The 25,581-nt window shown below is 44.4% G+C and overlaps 1 protein-coding gene across 1 annotated transcript in view; it reads left to right on the top strand.

The window, feature by feature from the left end:
* Positions 1-25,011, top strand: part of TECRL (trans-2,3-enoyl-CoA reductase like) — an 81,879-nt gene extending 56,868 nt beyond the window's left edge. Inside the window, exons 5-12 of the mRNA XM_068137421.1 lie at positions 6,898-7,013; positions 9,713-9,818; positions 12,312-12,384; positions 13,387-13,430; positions 19,753-19,810; positions 21,097-21,182; positions 22,293-22,338; positions 24,422-25,011. Of these exons, the coding sequence (XP_067993522.1) occupies positions 6,898-7,013; positions 9,713-9,818; positions 12,312-12,384; positions 13,387-13,430; positions 19,753-19,810; positions 21,097-21,182; positions 22,293-22,338; positions 24,422-24,549 (657 nt within the window). The 3' untranslated portion in view covers positions 24,550-25,011. The remainder of the gene's footprint in view (positions 1-6,897; positions 7,014-9,712; positions 9,819-12,311; positions 12,385-13,386; positions 13,431-19,752; positions 19,811-21,096; positions 21,183-22,292; positions 22,339-24,421) is intronic.
* Positions 25,012-25,581: the final 570 nt, after the last annotated feature.

The raw sequence follows: 25,581 nt of genomic DNA, 5'->3' as shown, positions 1-25,581 counted from the left end.
AGGATCTGAGGAATCTGAAGGAGTGGAAGGGTCTGGCAGTTCCAACAAACTAGTGAGTGACTGTGAAGAAGACAAATGTAAGAAAATTCATATGAACACTGCTTGGGAAAGAGTTGGAGATCAAGGTAAGAGAGAGCTGAGGAGAGAGAGATAGGATGTGTCAGTTACTGGAGAATGTTACTGAATATGGCTCTCAGCAAACACATATCAGAGCTTGCCTACAAACTGAGTATCACTGCCAGGGATTTGTGGGTGTGCCTGGAAAACCTGGCAGTGGTGCCAAACAAACAGAACATGGGATTCTCTATAAATCTGTGAGTGGCTTAAGAGCAACTACAACAAAGTGCCACAGAGAGAAATGCCCAATCAGGTTTTCATTGCTAAACTTCTTGGATCAATAGCTAGTTTGATGATAGAAGATGATCTCTAGGGAAGAGGAAAAAAAAAAAAGCAGTCACTATTTCCACTGAAGCACTTTTCCCAGCTGCAATTATTTGTAATGCAAGGCACCTCCAGTTTGCACTTGGCAGAGGCTTCTGCTTGAACACACAGTTAAGTGTTGCTCTACCTCACTGCAGCTGGCCGAGTCTTAATCTCGTCCCAATCAAGTGCTATGAAGTTTCAAAACACTGTAACCTTTCACAAAGGCAAGCTCCACACACAAAATTGGTTTTATTTTTCATTTAATTAAGTCTAATAATTTCCAACACCCAGGGTTATCAGGAGGGAACAGCTTGCCTTTGCTTGACTTCTTGCCATGGTTCTATATTGTTTCTGCCTTTCCTTGGGCCACGTAGACTTCTGGCGTTTTGTTACTGCCCAGTAGCAGCATGAAGTCAACTGATAAGGAAGAAGAGACCTCTGAAACTGCCCAGCTGGCTGATTTGGATTCCTCGGATGCTGCTTCTAATAGGGCAAAGAGTGTTGCAATAATTTCTCTTGGTCTCAGCAACAAATGCCACAAGCTCACAACAAACCGTGCCAGCTTGTCAATTTTTCAGGTGCCAAAGGCAGTTAGGAAGCTACTGGGAAAATGCATTCTGAGAGATGAACTTTTTAGTTGCTGTTGAGCACAGTACAGGCTGAAGAACCCCTGTGCAAGGGTTTCTAGTAATACCCTTGAGGTTTTATCAATTGAAAGTATCAAATGAAAGTAGGGGGAATTAAGTAAGCATACATAGAGCAAGATGTTTCTTTCAGTTATGCTCAAACCCTTCCTGCTACGTAAGGAACAAAGAACTTCTTGATGTATGGTGGTGCTAAGTGTAGACCCTTCCCTGTTTGTATTGAGAGGGAGGCTGATAATACATCAGTCTGTGAAAACTGAGAAGTTTTAGTCCCGCTAGAATGTGTAAGCCTGGCAAAACCAGTTTTGACCAACCCTGTACAGGGTATAAAGAGAGCACAAAGAAGCAAGTGAACTAGTGATTATGAGAGTGAACCAGAAAGAGAACTTCTGTTTGAGAGGTCCAGATACCTTTTTGTCATTCTTTGTCCAACTTATCAAAGGACAAATCACTGAATTTTTCTGGATCTCAGTTCCCAGATCTGTGGCAAGAATATAAGAGTATAACCTCCTTGCAAAGAGGCTTCTAGATGAAAAGCACTGTGGAAGGGTTAGTTGATACTATTATCAGCAATAGATGGTAAACAGCACTAGTCCTTTTAAGGGTCTACATGGCAGAGAACAAATGCACATTTTAAAGTGATGCATATTAAACAGAATCACAGAATTGTTTTGGTTGGAAAAGACCTGTAAAATCATCATGTCCTTATCTAACTTTATTATGTCTGGTGCTAAACCATGGCCCTCAGCACCACATCTCTGCCTCTTTGAAACACTTTCAGGGGTGGGGATTCAACTACCTCCCTGGGGAGCTTGTTCCAGTCTTTGAGAACTCTCTCAGTCAAGAGGCTTCTTCTCATATCCAACCTAAGCCTCGCCTGGTGCAACTTGAGGCCATTTCTTCTCCTATCACTTGTTACTATGGAGAAGAGACTGACACCCACATGGCTCCAACCTGCTTTTACAGAGTTGTGGAGAACCAGAAGCTCTCCCTCAGCCCCCTTTTCTCCACACTGAACAACTCCAGTTCCCTCAACTGCACCTCTCAAGCCCTGTTCCCCATACCCTTCACCAACTTTGCTACTCTTCTCAGGTACCACTTCAAAACCTCAATGTCTTCTAGTGAAGGCCCCAAAACTGAACCCAGTACTCAAACTGCGGCCTCCCAAGTGCTGAGTACAAGGGGACAATCCTTCCCCTGGTCCTTCTGGTCACAAATGGCTGATTTCAAAATGCTTATCATGCCCTGAAAAGGTAACTGGCAGCAAATCTGAACTCATGCTGGTGTTTGATTATAAAAGGAGCTCTAATTCATGGCTGAATATGTACAGCTAAACTCACAGATATCTTGCATGTACCTATGTACATTAAAAGAGCATTTGTTAATTTGCAGCAATTTCTCCTTTTGAGTAAGAAGCATGCCAAGGCTTGTTCTGTCAGGGAAGGGTCTTGTCCAGAGTATAAAGTGGTCTGATGTGGCTTCAGGCAGCTCAGTTTTAGATGAAGAGGCAGAAGAAAGCTGGGATTTCACCTCCCTTTTCGAGAGGGAGCCCAGGCATGGCTCAGGGTCAAGCAGCATCTGTCACTGTTCAGCTCCCAGCTTCTGAAGCTGGCCTGAGTCAGCTGCAATTTGCCTACAAAATCCTTCAGCAAATCCATCCTTATTTGCAGCAATTACTGAGCTGCACCCTGAAATACTCTTAGACACTGTGTCACTGCAAAGTCTGCCCTGACAAGGGATGTTTCAGGTGCCTCTGCAGGCACCATTTCCATTTTGTAGAATGGATGAACCATTTCCATGAGAACCAAAATAAAACTCACTGAGTACTGAAGCAGCCCTTTAAGAATGACAGTGCCTGGTGCAAAGCTGCTGCTGTGGATTTTTGCAACCATGAAAACACAAACATCTTAGAAAAGGGTGAAAACGTAGAGATGTTGCTAAAACAATGCCATTATCATCCCCCAGGTAACTATGTGGTCTTTAATGAGGTGGCAAAGCATATGAAGTACAAATTAGTCCAGAAATTAATAATGTTTTTTCATGATCATTAGCCCAAGAGTACTTAGGGCTGGGATTGTAAAACGAGTCTAGAGGATAAGTTTAATGTATTTTGGGGGCCCTGGGGCGGTTCAAGTGCTTTTTTTTCTTGTTTTTATCAGAAATCCCAGCAGCATCCTACATACTTGCACATGGTAATGATCTGCCTGTCTGATACCAGTTGATCCTCTTCTTTCTGCATTATGTACTGTGTCAGCCTGACCCTGGCTCAGTGCTGCAGCTAGTGCCTTTGGCTCACATTTATCAGAGAAACTAAGCTCTGCCCATTAGATAATTTATATACTGCAGCTGCTTCTCCATCAAAGTTACCCAGGACATGCTTGGGCTATTTTGTAGCTCTTTCTGGGCTGAGAGCTTCAGGCAAAGACCCAGAGTCATTGTCCTGGCTGCAGGTATTATCCTCATACCACACCCTCCGCTTCCCCTGCTTGAACCCAGATGTCACATTGGCAGTGGAAGAGAAAACATCACAACCAGCACTGATGAACTGGGAAACTGCCCCTAAATGGCATGGAAAGAGCTGCAGGAAGGGGAGCAGTATGGAAAAAAAGCTGTATGGCCTTTCCTCAGTTCTGCTCTGCAGCTTGTCATAAATGAGATAATGGGAGACTATGCCAAAAGGCAACGTGATACAAGATGGGATGTGTTGTGTGATATTACAGAAAGGGCATCTCATAAACATTACAGAGAGAAATTAGCTGGTGCTCTCATGTGAAGATTGCTAATCTGTTGGCTGCTTATTTATAAAGATTCTGTTGGATTGCTTTCAGACTCCCCCCACTCCACCCCCTCTGTAGCTTCCTTTTGTCCTTTTTTCCTGCCTTTTCCAAGCCAGTACACATGGTACTCTTAACTCATATCAAAAACCTTTCCATTCCCTGTAACAGACCTGTTGGGGTGGTGTCAGGCACTGTGCCCAGCTACCCCTACCAGCCAACTAGTTCCCCTCACATTCCTCCAAATGACTTCAAAGAGCTCCTTTCACCCCTGCTGCATTCATAGCTCCCTAAATATATCCTCTGCCATGTAAAGTCTGGGATTACAGTTCCTAATCTGGTTAGTGCTCAGTTCAGCAAGGTGTTAGTGACATGATCATCTGAACAGAGATAAAAGCAACAGCTACAATCTGGCTCACACCAGATGAGATGCCTTGCTGGTCTGCAAATTAGCTGTCATGTACTATCTTCCCATTTGTCCCATCATCTCTTGAATGATGGAGACTCTCGTCTCAGCTCTCTTTTAAGCTGTTTTGTTTGGTTATTTATGTAGGAGATATTTCCATGTTTGGGTATCATCGAAGCAGATCCCCAAGGACCTGATAATTGAGACAGTTAAAGAAGCTTGAGTTTAGAAGCCTGCATGGACCTCATACCTGGGAGAGGTTTGATTCATAGATGGCACTGTGCTGCTGAGAATAAGAGGCAGATCAAGTATATAGTGACAGACACTGCAGAGGAGAGATGGAAGGGAAGGGAGCAGGATCTTGTGCAGACTGCTTGGATATGGGGCACAAGGGCAATCTAATGCTTTCTTCAGGGGGTTAATGATGAGCTCAAGAGTTAAACTCTGTTGAGCTATGCAGATTGTAATAGAGACAGAACACTCCTCCAAGGAAAAAATTCTTTGCAGTTACTATGGACCACCAAATCTGACTGCACCAGGCAGACCTACAGAATGGTAAAAAAAAGTAATGTTCTTCTAAATATTGGATATTCTTACAGAAGATAAATGCTCTGTATTCTTAAATGATCACTTTTTTGTTTTTACAAAGTGGCTGTCTTTTGCCACAGAATCATAGAGTCCTTCTGGTTAGAAGATGTAACTCTACCAAGGCTGGTGCTAAACCATGGCCCTCAGCACCACATCTCCGCCTCTTTGAAACACCTCCAGGCATGAACATTCAGCCACCTCCCTGGGCAGCCTGTGCCAGACTTTGAAAATCATTTCAGTCAAGAAGCTGCTTCTCACACCCAACCTAACCCTCCACTGGTGCAACTTGAGGCCATTTCCCATGCTCCTATCACTTGCTACTATGGAGAAGACACACACCCCCACCTCACTCCAGTCTCCATTCGTCTTGTTCCTCTTTATGTCCCTGACTAAGTTTAACTCTGTCTGCTCTTTTGCTCTCCTAACCTGATCACTGGCATCTCAGACAAATTCTTTTTAGTCCTCCCATGTGGCCCCTCTTCCCTCCTGGGCTTTATCCCATGGCACTCTGCCAAGCATTTTCCTGAAGAGGGTGAAGTCTGCTCTCTTGAAATCTAGAGCAGTGAGCTTGCTCAGGATCTTGCAAGCTCGAGGATCTTAAACTCTATGGTCACTGCAGCCAAGGCTGCCCGTGAATTTCACACCACTCCCCAGCTCCTCTTTGTTGATGAGTACAAGGTCCAGCATAGCAACTTTTCTTGTGGGCTGCTTTATCACTTGGGGAAGGAAGTGGGGGAACATTTGGTGTAGTAACCACAACTTGGTGCCAAGCCCTGCCAGCCTTTTCCTGGCAGCTTTGTAAAGTGCTGATGCCAAACAGATGATAAAAGCTGGCAGTTACGGGTGTATTTTGTGGTGCAACTCATGGCTGAGAAGAAAAGCTACACTGAATAAAGCAGCTCCTTCCAAGCTCTTACACTGACCTGCTTCTGCCTTCTATACCACCACTGTCTACATTTAGTCTATTTAGTTTCAATAGTGGAGGATGCCTTCTACAGTGTTTTCAGAGTGCTTTACAGAGTGGGGCCCCGGTCAGGAGGGGACTCATACAAATGCTCTGAGGATGAAACAGAAACAGTCACAAAGTAGTGGGGGCTGGTGGGGGATAGAGATCGTGGAGTCCAACCCCCTTGCTAAAGCAGGGTCACCCACAATAGGTCTCACAGGAACATGAGGTTAAAAAAGAGCAAGTGCAGGGTTCTACACCTGGGCCAGAGAAATCATTTCTACAATACAGACTGGGGGATGAGTGTTAGAAAGCAGCCCTGAGGAAAAGGACTTGGGGGTACTGACGGATGAGAAGCTGGACATGAGCAGGCAGTGTGAGCCTACAGCCCAAAAGGCAAATTACATCCTGGGCTGCATTAAATGATGCATTGCCAGTAGGCCCAGAGAGGTGATTCTGCCAATGTGTTCTTGTGTGACCTCACCTGGAGTACTGTGTACATGTCTGGACCCCTGTACATGAACATGGAAAGACATGGACTTGACAGAGCAGGTCCAGAGGAGGGACATGAGAATGATCAGGGAGTTGGAGCACCTCTGCTGTGAGGACAGACTGAGGGAGTTGGGGTTATTCAGCCTGGAGAACAGGAGGCTCTGGGGAGACCTAATAGCAACCTTCCAGTACCTGAAGGGGGCCTGCAACAGGGATGGAGAGGGACTGTTTACAAAGGCCTGCACTGACAGAATGAGGAACAAAGGTTTCAAAGCAGAGAAGAGTAGATTTAGACTGGATGTTGGGAACAAGTTCTTTACTATGAGGGTGGTGGAACACTGGAACAGGTTGCCCAGGGAGGTGGCTTTGACCCCTTCCCTGGAGATATTCAAGGTGAGGCTCGCCAAGGCCTTGGGCAACCTGATCTAGTTGGGGACATCCCTGCTGACTGCGGGGAGATTGGACTGGATGACCTTTGGAGGTCCCTTTCAGGCCGGCCTATTCTATGACTCTGTGATATCTCGGTGGGTTTTGAAAGTCTCCAAAGAAGGGGTATTATTTTTCTCATGCTCTTAGTGGTCCAGCTTCCTACTCTGACACAGTCATTGTCTTTTTCATTTCTAGTTTTTCCTCACAGAATACACTGGGCCACTTGTAATATACCTGCTCTTTTACATTCGTCTCTCGAGTATTTATGATCAACGGGAAAGCAGGAAGAACCTCCGCCACCCAGTGGTCCAGTAAGTGACACTTGTGTCAGCTATTTACCCAGGAGCCAGCGAGCCAGGGGGATGGAGACTTCATTTCCAGGGCTGAGGAGGTCACAGAGGGTGTGAGGCTGCTTCTGAGATGATCTGTGATTTCAGAGTCACTGGGAGTTCTGGGTTGTCCTTACCAGTGTTCAGTGTTTTAGCAGCACTCATAAGACTGATGAAATAATGGGATCCCAGTTATAATGGTTGCTGCATCTGGTCACAATGGGAGATGCAGTATGCATTCTAGGCATGCAGCTTGAACTGAGGGTGAAATAATAAACACACTGGGTACTAACCCAAAGGCACAGCTGGCAGAGGAGAAAGGACAAGACTTCAGGTGTCCCAGTCCTCATCTCTTTAGAGCACATTCCCACTCAAAAGATGAGTAGCATCAGCATTCAGCACAGAAGATAACTACCTCTACTCCAGCTTTCACCTAGGCAGAACCAGGAGGAATTTTGCAAGGTCTGCATATCATGAGCCAGGTCAGGAACAACTGAGAAACCCAAAAGAGGCACCACAGAAATTTAGAACTAGTAATCTGGATTTCCAAACAAACCTTGCCAAACTGTGGTTGTTCCCCAGTGCTATATATACACAACATGTGTGAGTTCTGAAAGACTTCTAAGAAGCAAATCTCTTAGTGATAAACAAATATAAGAGCTCAGCCACTCTTCTAGAACAGCGAAGTGCACAGGTTTCATCTGATTGTACATAAATAAACCAGAGGAGCTCATACAAGAGCATAAACCAGATAGCTATGCTTCTTTCCACCACTGAAACAGTGATGCTAACAAAGAAAATTAACCAGCTCCAATATAACACAGCAGGAGCTGACTGCAAGGAAATGCAACCTGCTTAGTCTGCTGGAACTCAAGAGCACATCAAAAAGCAGGTTACTCAAAGCCCCATCCAGCCTGGCTTTGAACACCTCCATGATTGGAGCCCCCACCACTCCTCTGGACAACCTGTTCCAGTGCCTTGCCACCCTCATGGGGAAGACTGTTATCCTAATGTCTAATCTCAATTGAGCTTCTTCCAGTTTGAAGCCATTACCCCCTCATCTTGTCACTACATGTCTTTTTACAAAGTCCCTCTTTTGCAGCTCCCAACACCTTACTACCAAACATGAGCAGATACCAGCTAAGCAATACACAGACCAAACCTCCTGGGTATGAGAGTCAGGCAGGCTGGGAATTATCACACTTAAGGAATTTTCTTCTCTTCAGTGTGACTGTCCCCATTCTGGGGAATTAATGCCTGGTGGAGGGGTGAAACATGACCAAGGAAAGCTTGTTGGCTGCATGAGTTTGAGCACTGGAAGTGGAAGGGCACAAAGCAAACTAGGAGCCACACTATGATTGTAGAGTCAGAGAAGCTGGTGTACAGCAGGGAAACACAGTGAACACTAAACCCAGATGAAGGAGCAGAGACTTGGAGAGATGTTAAGGGAGCTGGAAATGAGAACAGAATAGCTGACTTCAAATCCAGGGTTGCAAGATGCTTGCCTTCTATCTTTTGCTTGTACACTTAAAAGGAGAGACTCTCTAGTAGCACAGAACAGCCAGAAATATCTTTAACCTTCTTCTAAGTGAGCAAGGGGTATGTAGAATCCTTGTAGTAACCACTCCTTAATGGGTTCACCTGAGGTCCCCATCCTAAGCCAAATGAGTTTTAAAACTCCCAAAGCTGGAAGTTTGCTTCAGACTTTGATTAAGTCACTAATTGTTTAGAATTCTCTTACCTCAACTCTCTCTGGTTTAATTACTTTAAAGTGGGTTTATTTTTGACTCTGGCTACCATACAGGATGCATAATAGAAGTACTTGAGATTGCACATGCTGCAAACCTCTTTTGATTCATGTACTGTAATCAGTGTGCAAGTGAGATGGGCTCAGGTAGCCCAGCAAATGTAAGCAAGAGAAAACGCCACCAGGAATCACTCGGGTGTTTGTTTTTGAAACTCAGCATCTATGAGACGCAACCCATTCTTGGAAGCAAATCAGCAAGGCCTGTTATTGTTTCATAATCTTCCTCAACAGAGAACCAGCACAATAATTCTGAGAGCAATTACCTCATTTCTTTCTAAGAGGCAACAAAAAAGCCATCAGAACGGATTGACTTTGCGACAAAGCCTCATTTTTGTATCCCGCAAGGAAATGAAATGCAAACTACCTCCACGCAGCTCCTCGAGCTGGCAAAGGACAAGGAAACCATTCAGAAGATATTCAGAACGTTTTTAAATGTCAGACACATCCTCCACGAGCATTAAGGTGGCATTAAAACATGGGAGATGTCTTCTGGCAAAGCAGAGCAGACGCCTGCTTGTACACACAGCTGTCCTGTTTTAATGCCTTGCCAGGGCTGTGCAGCACATTCAGAGCTCAAGGAGCTCTTCTTAATTCAAGGCTAGTAAAAAGAAGTTGCTTCCCTGCAAAATAGAAGCAACTTTGCATGACACTGAAAATCATTTCATTAATCCTCCAGATGCTTCAATTAAGAGAGTATCTTAAACCCCAGGATTCTGGTGCGACTCTGCAGTCTTGGAATATCAGTCCTCTTTCCTTTTGTGACATTAAACTGTGGAGTAATAAAAAGTCATTTTTCACTTACCTTAACTTCCTTTTTTTTTTTCCTCTCCTTTTTGTCTTCCCTCCTCTTCTCTTCCCTCTTCTTTTCTTCCAGCTTGGCCTGCTTCTGCCATTGTTTACACTACACCAGGCATCTTCTGGAGACCTTATTCGTTCACAAGCTTTCGGGAGGGCACACTCCTCTGAAAAACATGATAAAGGTGACAATATGTTTATCATATTATGTAAGACAGAATTATCCTCACATCAGAGCAGCCCTTGGAAGAGGATAGGAAATTTAATTTATTTTCTAGCTCCAGGAATTATGATTACTCCAAATAGAAAGACAGGATGAATTTCAGGGCCATGTCCCCAAGGACATGAACTGAAATCACTGTCCATTTTAGCTCCTGTATGTCAATGTCCACTTTGACTCATCCACCCAAGGGGCTGACTGTCATGTCCAGAATATTTTTCAGACTGAACACTGTTTTTATTAGGAGATATGCTGCTGCAACATCTAGCAATGCTGACAGAAATAACACTCTGCTTCCTTAGAGCAATATCAATATAGAGAGACAGCCCTTGCATTAAGGCAGGGGAGGGAAATAATTCTCCTTCCCTAGGTGAAAGCCTCAGGAAGGAAGATAATGAACTGGCCTAAAGTCCTCTGTCTCCTAAAGGTTCCCAAATTTCAGCTGTGTCATTACTCATAAGCTCTCCTTCCTTTTATTTCACATACTCAGTATAGGTCAGTTTGTATCGCTTCCCTTCCCATCCCATCCCATCCACTGTGGTGCCTCCTTGGAAGGTTTCTCAATACATTGAAGATCGTAGTGAATCACAGAGCCACTGAATGGTGGGGATTGGAAGGGACTTCTGAAGACCACCTAGTTCAACCCTGCTGCTAGAGCAGGATCACCCAGAGTAGATCACACAGGAACATGCCCAGGTGTTTTCTGAATGCCTCCAGAGTTGGAGACTTCCATAACCTCTACGGACAACCTGTCCCAATGCTCTGCTAACCTCAAAAGGAAGAAGTTTACATGTAACTTCCTGTGTTCCAGTTTGTGACCATTACCTCTTGTCCTGTCACTGCACACCACTGAGAAGAGTCTGACTCCATCCTCCTGATACTCACCTTTTAGCTGTTGAGCAGCATTAATGAGATTGCCCTCAGGCTGCTTTTCTCCAGGCTAAACAGTCTCAGCTGTCTCAGCCTCTCCTCGTAAGGCAGCCTCATAAGCTGCAGCCACTTCCAGCACATTGCTCTTCCTGAGCAGCTACTACAGAGTATGAGACACATAAAAAGGCTTTCTCCCATCCCCAGGGTGGTTTTGCTTCTTTGGCTGATGGGTTTTGTTTTTCTCTTGCACAAAGGATGGGATCAGTGAGTGCTCCACAGGGCAAGAAAATTATCACATTATCTCTGGGCCACAGCTTCAATCACCAATCAAAGACAGTTGCAGTGATGCTTTTTAGCAAGGGATGAAGTGGGGCTGAATCCATGGGGATAGATGCATTATCTTCATAGGAACTGTTTACCTTGGGGGTTTTTGTTTTGGTTTATTTTTTTCATGTTAAACCAGATCTAGTCAGTTTTACTCTCTATTGTCTCAGCTGGTGGTGTGCTCTATTTGGAGAGCTCTATCTTGGTGGGAAATGCTGAGTTTAGAGTAACAGCTCAGCTGTGTTAGCCAGCCCTTGACTTCTAATAGGACAACAGGAAGAAATGTATCCTTCAGCAGCAGAATCAAGTAAAGAGAAAACAGCCTGACTTCTCACAACTCCTGTAAAATGCATTCTACATTCTGCATCCTTTTAGGTTTTTGTTTGTGGCCTCATAGCATCTTAAAAAGATCCATAGCCCATGATTCAAGGAGCCACTGCAAACTCTTTTAGTGGTCATCTGACTTTTGCTCTATGAAGGATTAGGGGTGGGCTGGCCACTAAGACAGTTGCCAGAGGCTTCCTCCCAGCCCCTCTCCCTATCCAGAGGTAAAAGAAAGGGAGCAAGGGAGAGAGAATGATGGGTTGGGAAAGAAACTAAGCCTGCTTTAATAAAAACAATGACAATAACATGAAATAGTTACAAACCAATATGGAACCCAACCCCTCATGACAACTGGTCACTGTCACCAGTGATGCTGTGGCAGAAGTCCCAGACCGGACTTGGCAGTAGATAGGAACCAGATTCAGGAGCTGGTTGTTCTAACTGGAGATTCAGGTACTCACAGATCAAGATTAAAGTCAGAATAAACAATTTCCTCTTTGGATGCTGGCCACTGAAGAATAAGAGGAAGAAGTTAACCCTCATGATCTGTCAGCTTTACAGTGAATATGACATCCACAGAATGGTCATTGCTGGTCAGTTTAGGGTCACTTGAACTGTCCACTTCTCTCTCCAGGTGTGGCCTTTTACTCTGCACCCCGACACGACACGTAAGATATAGCAGTGCCCTGGCCTGCACCCCAGCCCTTGGTGCTAACTGCCCATCGGCGTTCTCACTGCTAGGAGAACACTGTCTGTGAGAACATTCCCTGAACTGCAGAAAGGGACTAAGCAGAGACTGAGCTAGGAAGCCAAATCACTGACCAGAATCAGTTCTGCTCTAGCTCAGGCCAGAAGAAGCACCTACCAGAATTTCTATTATGTTGCAGTGTGGACTTGCTCATCTCTCTCTCTAACAAAAAGTGTCTTTTCTCCATGCCAGGGCTGTGCCTTTTACTGGGGCTTCACTTCCTGGATTGCATACTACATCAACCACCCCCGCTACACACCACCATGTACGTATTGTGTAAGCAGGGCACAGAACACACCTTGCTGTAAAACCTTTTTGGTATGCAACCTTAAATCCTCCAACATCAATAGATGGCCCCCAGGTGAGAACATGTCGGAGGTCAGCTTACTCCCTGTCCAAGGAAGGCTGGAGAACCACTCCTAGGAAGGCAGCCTGAGAGAGCTGGGGTTGTTCAGCCTGGTGAGCAAAAGGCTCTATGGACATCTTAGAGCATCATTCCAGTATCTGAAATGGGCTTCAGGGAAGCTGGAGAGGGACTTTTGACAAAGGCATGGAGTGACAGGAGGGGAGGAGTAATGTCTTCACACTGAAAGAAGTTAGATTTAGATTTGACATTAGGAGGAAATTCTTCCCCACAAGGGTAGTGAGACACTGGGAAAGTCTGCCCAGAGAAGTTGTGGAGGCTGTCATCCTGGAACTGTTCAAAGGCAGGTTGGATGCTGCCTCAAGGAAGCTGGTCACAGAATCACAATGGTTGTCCCATGATCTTCCCTGGCACTGAGTTCAGACTGATAGGTCTGTAGTTCCCTGAGTCCTCCTTATGGCTCTTCCATGGGCATTGCTGTTCAAAACAAAAGTAACGGATAGCTTTTGCCTTGAGTTTTCTACCCATGGAAATAGGAGGCTCGATGGATAAGGCTGTGATTCCCACCCTGGTTCTGCCACTGCCCTTTATTTCATCCCTCTCCTTGCCTTTCCAAGGAATAGACCACCACCAGCTGTTCTGACAAACCACTTGCATATTTGAAGTTCACAGATAATGGGGATCAGGCGAAAACAGCCTTGAAACCAGTGGTGAAGAGACCAGCATTTCTAGACTGCTGTCATGATTTGCATTGCCTTCAGATTGTGTGTGGCAATGTGCATTCTTTCTGCAGAGCCTGCCAGTGAAGAAGCAGTTCTGCTCCTCAGCATCACTTTCATTTTATCCACAGTAATCTATGTGCTCACCCTAAAATGCGACCTATCATTTCACTCTGTTTTCTAGCGCTCGGCCACAGACAAGTTTCTTTATCTGCCCTTACTTTTATGGTATGTATGAAAATAAAGTGTTATTGATGATTGTGGGGTGGGAGTAACCTGTGATTTAGAAAAATGCATTTGTGTATTTCTATCTATCTATCTACTTACCTATCTACCTACCTACTACCTACCTACCTACCTATTTACCTACCTATCTACCTACCTACCTACCTACTACCTACCTATTTACCTACCTACCTATCTACCTACCTACCTACCTATTTACCTACCTATCTACCTACCTATTTACCTACCTACCTACCTACCTATTTACCTACCTACCTACCTATTTACCTACCTATCTACTTACCTATTTACCTACCTACCTATTTACCTACCTACCTATCTACCCCTATATCACTCTATACCTACAGCTCTAGGTGCTTTGACTGGATTTAGTGATAATCTATGAAGTAGAATAGATTAGAAATATGCTTATGAAGTAGAATAGAATAAATCAGAATAAATCAGGCTGGAAGAGACTTCTAGGCCAGAAAGTTTCCTAGTAGTATCTATCTATACAGAGCTTAATGAGAAGTACTTCGAACCCCCTAACAACATCAGCAGCATTGTGCCAGCAGAGGTTTAAATTGGTTATCAGAAGCAGCTTGTTGACTGAATGAGTTTTCAAAGGCTGGAACAAACTCCCCAAGGAGGTGGTTGAATCCCCATCCCTGGAGGTGCTTTAAAGAGGCAGAGATGTGGTGCTGAGGGCTGTGGTTTAGCATCAGACTTGGTGGAGTTAGAGAATGGTTGGACTGGATGATCTTAAAGGGCTTTTTCATCCGGAGCAGTTCTATGATTACTACTCATAATTGGGTAAAACACTGATATTTAGACAGATGGGAACTTGTCATTTTATAAACACTGAAGAATTGCTTTCTAAATAGATTTTGCAATAGTACTGTGTACCTTGAGTAACTTAATCTCAATAGCTATTAAAAACAGTAAAACCAGTCCCTGCCAAAGTGGGTCAAAGCCAAGGGGAAGTTCAGGTGACAAAGGATGGCTGAAGCCACTGAACCTGATGTTTGACTGAGCACAACTATACAGTGAGACAGAGGCTCAGCAAGAATTCTCTTACAGAGATGTGTATTCTCTTCTGTCCTCTGGGAGATTGCCCTTGGAAATGTTGAATATTGACATCAGCAGCCAAACCTCTTTATAACAGAAACAGATCAGTTTCCAGAAATACAACAGAAGGATGGGATAGTAATGTGCCCAGCCAGGCACCTCCAGGCAGATACTATTCAGAAAAGCATTCAAACAGCTCCTTAGCAATATTTAAATGCTTCCATACATTGTAACCCTTAAAGTTCAGAGTTGTGGCAGTGTTTGTCTCTAAGATTGGTCATGCAGTTCTCAGCTTTTCTTGCTCAAATAAGGTATAGCAAAGACAAGCAAAATACTCTTATGAAGAAGCTCATGACCTCAGTGAGACTCTACAGCTGAAAGTAATGTTCGTGTACTGTGAAGACAGTGGGAGCAGTAGGCAGTGATACACCCAGAGCCTCCCTGCCTGCTCCCTCCCTAAACTCAAGGTTACTTGAAACCAAGGAAACTGCTTGCCTGAGTACTCAGTGCTACCAGTAGAAGTCCTCCTCATCAAAATCTCTGCAAGAGAAAAAGCCTTTTTCTCTAATGAAACATCTTCCCTGCTCCAATGTAGCACACCCTGCTCTAGCTTTTATGGAAAATGCTGCCATCAGGCAAAGAGATGAGCCCTCTTGGGGCTATCTGCAGTAAAATAGGGCTCATCCCCTTTAGATCTGCATCAGCACCCACTCTGTGGGCTGAATTCTCAGAAATTCCTACCCATGGCAAATCAAAGCCCTTCCCTTTCAGACCTTGCTCGTCAGGTTCCCAAATAATGAACACAAACCAGCAACACTGAATAAAATAATTTTAAGCTGTTTTCACAAGCTGCTAAAACATTAATAAAATATTTGGAAGATTTCTCTCCCCCCTCCTCCCCCCCCTTTAAGGTTTGCCTTTATTACATATCTTGATTTAAGTGTATACAGATGTTGTAAACAACAGTAGTAAGCAATTTGAAGAGTGTCAGCAGGTCCTTCTGAAAGATTCCTGCATTTAGAGACATTACTCAAAGCTCTGCAGGGATGTTTTTCTTACAGACTACACGTGGAATATAAAGAGAAGGAAAGAATATGTAGGCTTCAATGTTTCATCATCATAAATACAGTAGGCCAGTTTTTTGCTGTTCCCCACTGCCCCATATTTTCTGCCTGAGAGATTGGCTCAGGACTAGCTCACATTTAGCAGCACTTCTTGATATGGAGCACTAGCAGTCACATTTCTAAAGAGGGACAGAGGAGCTAATGAGAGCAGAATGCAGCTGCAGGGTCAAAGGTAAGCCAGGAAAAATCCCTACAGAAATTCCCTGTATTTATTTTACTTGGAACTGATTACAGAATTAGTAGGAACTGAGTGTAGTGTGTGGATCTCTCTTGCTCTGCAGCAGCCTGGGCACAGTGTTCCATAACAACACTTCCCACTTTGAAACTTTGTCTCTAAAGTAACAGTAATCAGGAAAACAGCCAACATGTACTAATCAGAAAAAATCCCTCCAGCTGAGGGAGCTGGGATTGTTCAGCCTGGAGAACAGAATGCTCCAGGGACAACTGAGAGCAGCCTTCAAGTATCTGAAGAGGCCTCCAGGAGAGGTGGAGAGTGGCTTTTCACAAGGGCATAAAATGACAGGACAAGGAGTAATGGCTTCAAACTGGAAGAAGCTGGATTTAGATCAGACAAAATTCTTCCCCATGAGGGTGGTGGGGCACTGGAACAGGTTGCTCAGTGAAGGCTCCAACCCTGATAGTGTTCAAAGGCAGGTTGGATGGGGCCTTAAGCAACCTCATCTAATAGAATAGAATAGAATAGAATAGAATAGAATAGAATAGAATAGAATAGAATAGAATAGAATAGAATAGAATAGAATAGAATAGAATAGAATAGAATAGAATAGAATAGAATAGAATAGAATAGAATAGACCAGGTTGGAAGAGACCTTCAAGATCATCGTGTCCAACCTGTCACCCAACACCACCTAATCAACTAAACCATGCAACCAAGCACCCTGTCAAGTCTCCTCCTGAACACCTCCAGTGATGGCAATTCCACCACCTCCCCAGGCAGTCCATTCCAATGGGCAATCACTCTCTCTGTGTAAAACTTCCTCCTGACCTCCAGCCTGAACTTCCCCTGGCGCAGCCTGAGACTGTGTCCTCTTGTTCTGTAGGAGGTATCTTTGCCCATGGGAGGGGTATTGGAACTAGCTGATCTTTAAGGTCTCTTTCAACCTAAACCATTCTGTGTTCCTAGCTCATAATTGGAAGTACATAAATGGAAATTACTTCTATGGCTATGTCTGGAATTATAGCTTCTGGTATAGTATTTTATAATAAAATTTCCTTTCCTGGCTATTTAGTGTTTTACATCTGGTGTTTATGATCAAAACCAGCCAGTTAGCTGTAATTAAAAACCATAAAAGGACTGCAGGGTCTGACCCATGACTACATAATCCATGCAGAATAACAGCTTTGCTAATAGAAGCAATTTAATATTTCCTAACAAACGCCACAGACATCTCTCTGCCAAAATAAAAAGAGGCTGAATTCTTCAATGCTCTCCACGATGTTCTTTCAGATAGCAGCACATGGCAATAGAAAATGAAGTTGCATATTCCTTTCAATTATCTTTAATTGAAGTTAGTTATGGGTGGCTTTGTCAGAACTGGCTTTTCAAAATTGCCATTCTCTTCCTTTATTTCATTATCAATTTTGTGCCTTTACACTGGTTTTGTCTCCAGATTTTAGCTCCCTTGCTTTTGATTTTAATTTCTCAGTTTTATCCAGTTTTGCAAAAGGTGGGCTGATGGGTGACACAATGAAACACAGAGGGTTTTTTTAACACTGCATTTTTGGAATTTCAAAGGAGAAATCAGTCTTCAAACCTGGAAATAGATAAAGAAGTTCAATTCAGCCTGAGATTGAAATCTATACAGCAATTTGGTTTTCTTCATGAAGCGGGGAGAAATGAAAACCATAAAGTTAGATTTTTGTACTGACAGGCTTTATTCTTCAAGAATTTAAACTGCTTTTTTCCCCCTACCAGTTCCTACTTTAAACATAAGTAATAATTAGGTGTGATTCTACACTTGCAATTGATGAAGAACTGAAAGCCACAAGCGAATCTGAAATCAGCTTACACTACATACTGTATAATCAAGTGGGGAGACAGACAGACATTCATTCATTCATTCATTCATTCATTCATTCTTTCATTCAAAACATAGTTTTGGTTAGAAGGGACCTTAAAGATCATCTAGTTCCAACCCTCCTGCCATGGGCAGAAACACCTTCCACTAGACCAGGTTGCTCAATGCCTCAGCCAACCTGACCTTCGAAACCTCCAGGTAGAGGACATCCACAACTCCCGTGGGCAACCTGTTCCAGTGTCTCACCATCCTCACTCTAAAGAATTTCTTCCTAATCTCCAGTCCAAATCTCCCCTTTCCCATGGTGTTTCTTCCACAGACTAAGTTTGAGAGGTTGGTTAGGGCTGGAAATGGCATAATCAGAGAGTAGCACAACCAGAAACAATACTGGCTCCCTTTTATTTATCAGTTCCTAACTTCTGTCCATCAAACCAGTCTGCCCTTCAGAGAACCACTGCCTTTTCATTCACTCTATTTTTCTTTGGTTGAAAAAGACCTTTAATATCTTCCATCTCAACCATTCTCTTAACTCTGCCACATCTGGGGCTAAAACATGTCCATCAGCACCACATCTCTGCCTCTTTTGAAACAGCCCCAGAGATGTGGATTCAAACACAGAATCACAGAAAACATCCATTTGGAAGAGACCTCAAATGTCACCTGATCCAACCCTCAACCCAGCACTGAAGGGTCAACACTAAATCATATCCCTAAGGGCCAGGTCCCCTTGGCTGCTTAAACACCTCCAGGGATCACAGTATCGCCAAGGTTGGAAGGGACCTCAAAGATCGAGTCCAACCTGTCACCACAGACCTCATGACTAGACCATGGCACTCCCCTCTTGAACACCTCCAGGGATGGTGACTCCCGCCATCTCCCTGGGCAGCCCATTCCAATGACAAATGACTCTCTCCCTAAAGAACTTTCTCCTCACCTCGAGCCTAAACTTCCCCTGGCGCAGCTTGAGACTGTGTCCCCTTGTTCTGGTGCTGGTCGCCTGGGAGAAGAGACCAACCCCTTCCTGGCTACAACCACCCTTCAGGTAGTTGTAGAGAGCAATGAGGTCACCTCTGAGCCTCCTCTTCTCCAGGCTAAACAATCCCAACTCCCTCAGCCTCTCCTCATGGGGAGACTTCATCACTGCCCTGGGCAGACCTTTCCAATGCTTGAGAACCCTTTCAGTGAAGAAATATTTCCATCCTAAACCCCACATCCCTGGGGAGCCTGTTTCAGTGATTGAGAAGCTTTTCAGTCAAGAAAGTTCTCACAGTCAACCTAAACTTCCCCTGGTACAACTTGAGGACATTTCCTCTTGTCCTGTCCCTTGTTTCTAGGAAGAAGATACCAATCCCCACCTGGTTACAACCTCCTTTCATCGAGTTGTAGGGAGCCAGAGGGTCTTCCCCTCAGCCTCTTTTTCTCCAGACTAATCAACCCCAGTTCCTTCAGCCACTCCTTACAAGACCTATTCTCCAGACCTGGAGAATTGGAGTACCAAAGGTGTCACATCTTTGAAAATATGTGTAGGAAGAGGGTAGATGCTGTTAACTTATGACGTCTCTACAAACCCAGTGGTCAGCTTTTCACCTGCTCTTTTGCAGACTGCATCCCAATCCTGACAATGATTTTCAGTTCAGAGAAGTATCTTGCTAAGGGGCATGGTTGAGCACCAGACTTGGTAGAACTAGATAATGGTTAGACTTGGTGATCTTAAAGGTCTTTTCCAACTGAAAGGAGTCTATGATTGTATGGTTCTGAATTCTTTAGACCCCAGGGTGCCTTTCCTATTTCCCCAGAGCAAAACATGTTGCATATAATGGGCATGGGAACCACACTGAAGGCATGTCTGCATGGGGCTCTGTGGATCTGAAAGACAGGCTTTCACCCCAGGCTGTGCTTGTGGTGCACAGCAGACACTTTTCTGTTGGGTAAGGGTCACAGAGTGCATTTCCCATGGGAGAGTTATTTGAGGATACATATTTTCTGGGTACAAAGATTAAGTTTTAATGGGGGGGCATTCTGGTTATGCACTACAACAGACTTACTGCAGCATTTTAGGCATGCAACTGAAAATATGTTTTTAATGTCTTGCAGATGTGTGAAGCTGGAAATCACTTTATCAATGTAGCTTTAGCTCACCAAAATCACTCAGGTCTGTCTTTGTTTCCTGTTTATCTGTTTAAGACTGAAGTGTGCTTTACCCATCCATCTTCTGCTGGTGTACAGGAATTTGTGTATCTACATCCACAGAATAAAGGAAGATGAAGCAGGTATCATGCCACTGATATAACATCTTAACATTGAATGTGGTGACAAGGAAACATTATCAACACTGTTGTTGCTGTTCCAAAGCTTAGAGCAAATTTATCTTTCTTAGGCACAACTGCAATTTAAATATGGATTTGAACATGGAAGTTCTCATCCAGACTGACAACAGAGGATTCTATTTCAAATAAGTCTCCAAAAGTTCTCAGCTGGACTGCAGAGTTCTTAGATGTGTGCACTTCACACAGCAATACATGCACAGATGTGAGCGCACAAAGGCAGCCTCCTGAATGCCTACAGAGGCATCGATGTATATGCAAGGCTCTTGAAAGGCTGCTCCAAGCGTGGGCTTTCAGGGTCTTTTGTGCCTTGGCCAGAAAAGTTATGCTATATATACATTAGAAAGCAAAATATATTTTCAGATAACAGGAGTTTAATCTCCTGCAATAATGCTCTGTTAAGAAAACACTTCACCACAACTTCACACACTGAAAGCAGCTTCTATTCCAGAAAGCTTTTGATGTGCTGTGGTTAGACAGAAACTTATTTTGTGTTTGTTTTCCACTTTTTGCTGCAAGGGGCCTAATTCACTTGAAAAGCTGCAGGACCCAAATAATTCATCTACATTCTCAGTGCCTACAAGCACTAAAGACAACACTGCTGCCACAGCTCCAAAATGAATCCTTGCACACATGGCATTTTGTGTGAGCATTACCAGTGGCTGTAGCAAGCCATCCTGTTAGCTTTGGAGTTGTTTTCCTGTTCTATCCTGGGATGAAGGATGAGGGTGCAAGAGGGGACAGGTTCACATCCTTGAGTCAGGCTGAATAAGATGCAGCTGTATCCTTTATATCACAGAAAAGTCTTTATTCCACACCTGCTGGCTACTCTGCATCGAGCTGCTTGTCTTTCTCTTCCTCAGAACAAACGGTTCATCCTTTGGCCATGCCAAACCTTGCTGTAAAAAGTGATCCATGGCTCACTAAGCAGCAGTCTCACAGCTTCTGTTGTCCCAAAGCATTGAACAGAAATACTTCTGACATGTTGTACATTGGGAGCATTGGCCAAGGGGGTGGCTGTTACATAGGCAAGTTGTGATTAGGCTCAGTCCCCTTCCCTGTGTTGAAACTGATTTTGTCTGGTTTAATAGTTTCTTTCTTTTTCTTTATACAGGAAGCCAAGCCTGTTTTCCAAGTCCAACCTACAACCCCTTCACGTGGCTCTTCTTGCTTGTATCCTGCCCCAACTACACATATGAGGTACATGACTTTCCTCTGCTTATTTGGATAGGGTAGGTGGCTACTGTCTTTCACCCTCTGCCTGCAGAAACTCTGACTCACCTCCACACAGTTGCCTCTGCACACAGAATCACCGAATGGTAGAAGTAGGAAGGGACCTCTAGAGATATCTAGTCCAAAGCCCCTGTCAGAGCAGGATCACCCAGGGCAGGTCACACAGGAACACATCCCTGCAGGTTTTGAAAGTCTCCAGAAAAGGAGACTCCACAACCTCTCTGGGTAGCCTGCTCTAGGGCTTTGTTACCCTTACAGGAAAGTTTTCCTTCATGTTGAGGTGGAGCCTCCCATGTTCCGGTTTGTGTCCATTGCCCCTTGTCCTACCACAGGACACCACTAAAAAGAGCCCAGCCCTTTCTTGACACCCACCCTTCAGATACTTGTAAACACTGATCAGCTCCCTTCTCAGTCTTCCCTTCTCCAGACTAACCAGCCCCAGGTCTCTCAGCCTTTCCTCTTCAGACAGATGTTACAGTCCCTTCATCATTCTCATAGCCTCCATTGGACTCTCCCCAGTATATCTCTGTCCCTCTTTAACTGGGGAGCCCAGAACTGGACCCAAGACTCTAGATGTGGTCTCACCAGGGCAGAGTAGCTGGGGAAGAGAACCTTCCTTGACCTGCTCCCCACATTCTTCTTAATGCACTCCAAGTAGACCATTGGCCTTATTGGCCACGAGGGCACATTGCTGTCCCACAAATAACTTAATGACCAGCAGCACTCCAAGGTACTTCTCCATGGAACTGCTTTCCAACAGCTCAACTCCTAATCTGCATATTACATGCTGTACATCAGAGTCTCCTTGCTGCCACAAATGTTTCCCCACCAGACCTTCTCTCCTCTCACATCACTATCATGACTCTGTGCATGTTCCCTCAAGTACAGCAACCCAAGGATGTAGCATTTATCTCTTCGCCCCATCCCTCACAGTGTGTGTGGGGTGCCTGCCAGCTATTTTTCCTCTTCCATTTCCAGTGGAAACATCACTCCCTTCTTTCAGGGGCAGCTTTTGAACACATTCCCTTTTGCTTTGCATGGCATTTACAATTAATAGAGCCTTTTTCTTTGCAACAGGTTGGGTCTTGGATTAGTTTCACTGTGATGACACAAACCCTGCCAGGTAAGATTGCAGCAGAATGGAGATAGCCTCTAAACTGTCATTGGAGGAATTGAATTATGGATATATTAAATTTGCCAAAAAATGTCTAGATGTGAGATACTGCCATCAAATCCCTCTTGCAACACGACTATAAACCTTCAAAGTGCTGCCTTCAGGAAGCCGGGGAGAGTGCAGACGCTACCGCAACACCTTCTTTTGATCAAAACTGGCTCTCTGCTTCTTGTGAAATATTGCTCGCTCTTCTGTTTCCACAGGAAAACAGATTTTGAAATTTAAGGGGGGGAAAGAGGCAGTGTTCTTCATCTACAGTCAATCATTTTGATGTAGGAAAACCTCTTTGCACTGTAAACCCTAACAGGCAGAGGAAAACAGATGTGCTTAGTAAGTCAAAAGAGGAAAGACACTCATGTTCCTGGTGGCATTTCCCTGTTTGCTTGTGCCAGGCAGCCAGCTTCTAACAGCAGCCTGCTCACTATCATTTGCAACTCTTGCTCAGTGCTTTCCTGCATCCTCAGAGACCTAAATACCCACACAAACATGAGCCCTGGGACTCAGCTTTCAAAAACAGTCACTTTTTAATTACCTTTCAGTTTCAAAAGAGAAACCTAAAGAAAGCTGCTTGCAAAAAAAGGAGACCCACATGGCTCACAAATGAAAAGAAAGGAATTTCAGAAGTAGGCTCAGCTGTGTCATGCAAAAGTTAAACTTCATTTTGTTTGAAGAGATATAGCAATTTTGTGTTTAGGCTCTGGTATAGAAATGACCTGAAACACTGGGGACACTGTAGGACTGTGTTTGCAAGAACAGGGAGCAGCAACATATGCAGCATGCTGATCCTTGCAGTAGTTGTCACAAGCAGAACTTGACCAGAACACAAATGAATTTTCCTCATCCACCAGCTCATTTTAAGGAAAAAAGGACAATGAATATCCAAACAGCACCTGTGAAAGTATTCTCCATTCAGTACTACTCAGCATGAAAGGAAAGGTACCCAAGAGACAACCACCACAGACCTTGCTCCCAGGCAACTTAATCTACTCCTGCACTACTACCCACTTGCTCCAGGAATGAGGGATGCCTTCATGCCACTGGGAGACATAAGTAAAAACAAAGAAGTGTTGTAGACCAAAAGCAAAACAGAGAAATAGTTGAGAAAGGCCATAGGTAAAACTGTGTTGAGATGACACTATGTTCAAAGAGGTCTTATGAGTGATGGCAGATACAGAGCGTGTCTAACAGATGTGAACAGCACCTGTATGAATCCTAGTCTAGAAGCTGAGCCTCAGGCTATAGTGTATCAGTAACTGGCAGAGAGTAGCAGAGTTAACTTGTCTTTGCCCAGAGAAGAGACTTCAGACTTTTCCATGTCCCCTCTGTATTCACAGAAACCCACAACGAGAGCTGTTGTGGAGCTACACTGCTTCAGCAGGTGTCCCACTGGGGAGGTTAAGCAGGGGTGGTCCTGGTTATGACTGGGATAGGACAATTCCCCTGGGACAACCTTTACTTCTTTAGTAGGGGAGAGGGGGAAGTTGTATTCAGTTCTGGAGTCCCCAGTTCAAGAGGGACAAGGAACTACTGGAGAGGGTCCAATGGAGGGGCACAAGGATGCTGAGGAGACTGGAGCATCTCTCTTGCAAGCAGAGGCTGAGAGACCTGGGGCTCTTTAGCCTGGAGAAGAGCAGCCTGGGAGGGGATCTGATCAATGCCAATCAATAGCTAAGGGGTGGGGATGGTGCAGATGGGCCTGGGTTCTTTTCCATCGTGCCCAGTGATAGGACAAGGGGCAATGGGCACAAACTAGAAGACAGGACGTTTCAGCCAAACTTAAGGAAAAACTTCTTTGAGGGTGCTGGAGCTCTGGACCAGGCTGCCCGGAGAGGCTGTGGAATCTACTGCTCTAGAGACATTCAAAAGTTTCTGAGTGCCTGAACACATTTCTGTGCAACCTGCTCTGGGTGCCCCTGGTTTGGCAGGGAGATCAAGCTAGATGGTCACCAGAGGTGCCTTGCAAACCCCTACACCACTGTGGTTCTGTGAAAGAAGACACATGATCCTTTTTCTTTTGTTTTTTCCTTGATAGTTGGCATTTTTGCTTTCCTGATGATCATCCAGATGTCTCTCTGGGCCCAAAAGAAACACAGGGTGTACCTGAAGAGATTTTACCCAGAAGTGAGAAGAAAAGCAGCTATAATTCCCATCATCTTCTAAGGTCTTCGCAAGAGCTGGAGCCTAAGCACACAGTTCAAGAGCTAACTCAAGAGTAAATGAGCCACTTCATTCAGTAACCAAAGTGCATCAGAGGAAGAACTGCTGGATATCTTCTTCAGAAAATTAACAGTTCAAGATGAAGAGCTTTTAATTAAGTGGGGGGAAAAAAATAATGTAGCTCTTGAATTCTTAGTTCCTGCTAAAAGATATGATTTAATTAGATTCTCTACAATGCAGCTAATTGGGAAGGGACGAGAAAATTGCTTGTATTGAATGTTAGACTAGATGTTTAGCCTGTGTAAATGGACACAGATGCTGTTAAAATTCACAAATACAGCTATCTGCATGCATTCAGCTCCGGTGTTATTAAGGCTCACTGTTAGATGTTCTTGAGAGTCTTGGAACTTTGCATCGGAAGATGTTGCACAGCCTTGTTTTTTATTAAACTGCACAGAAAGAGCATGGTCTGCCTCAGCTCCTTGACAGCATCACCCCAAAGAATGGAATAGAATAGAATAGAATAGAATAGAATAGAATAGAATAGAATAGAATAGAATAGAATAGAATAGGAATGGGAATGGAATAGAACAGAACAGAACAGAACAGAACAAACCAGGTTGGAAGAGACCTTCAAGATCACTGCGTCCAACCCATCACCCAACACCACCTAATCAAGTAAACCATGGCACCAAGCACCCTCAAGTCTCCTCCTAAACACCTCCAGTGACGGTGACTCCACCACCTCCCCAGGCAGCCCATTCCAATGGGCAATCACTTCCTCTGTGTAGAATTTCTTCCTAACTTCCAGCCTAAACCTCCCATGGTGCAGCTTGAGACTGTGTCCTTTTATTCTGGTGCTGGCTGCCTGGGAGAAGAGACCAACCCCCATCTGTCTACAACCTCCCTTCAGGTAGTTGTAGAGAGCAATAAGGTCTCCCCTGAGCCTCCTCTTCTCCAGGCTAAGCAACCCCAGCTCCCTCAGCCTCTCCTCATAGGGCTTGTGTTCCAAACCCCTCACCAGCTTTGTTGCCC

The sequence above is a fragment of the Melanerpes formicivorus genome, unplaced genomic scaffold (assembly GCF_026170545.1).
Source record: "Melanerpes formicivorus ecotype bairdi unplaced genomic scaffold, bMelFor1.0.p_v2 SCAF_4, whole genome shotgun sequence".
NCBI lineage: Eukaryota > Metazoa > Chordata > Aves > Piciformes > Picidae > Melanerpes > Melanerpes formicivorus.
This window is presented reverse-complemented; position numbering and strand designations above follow the sequence as displayed.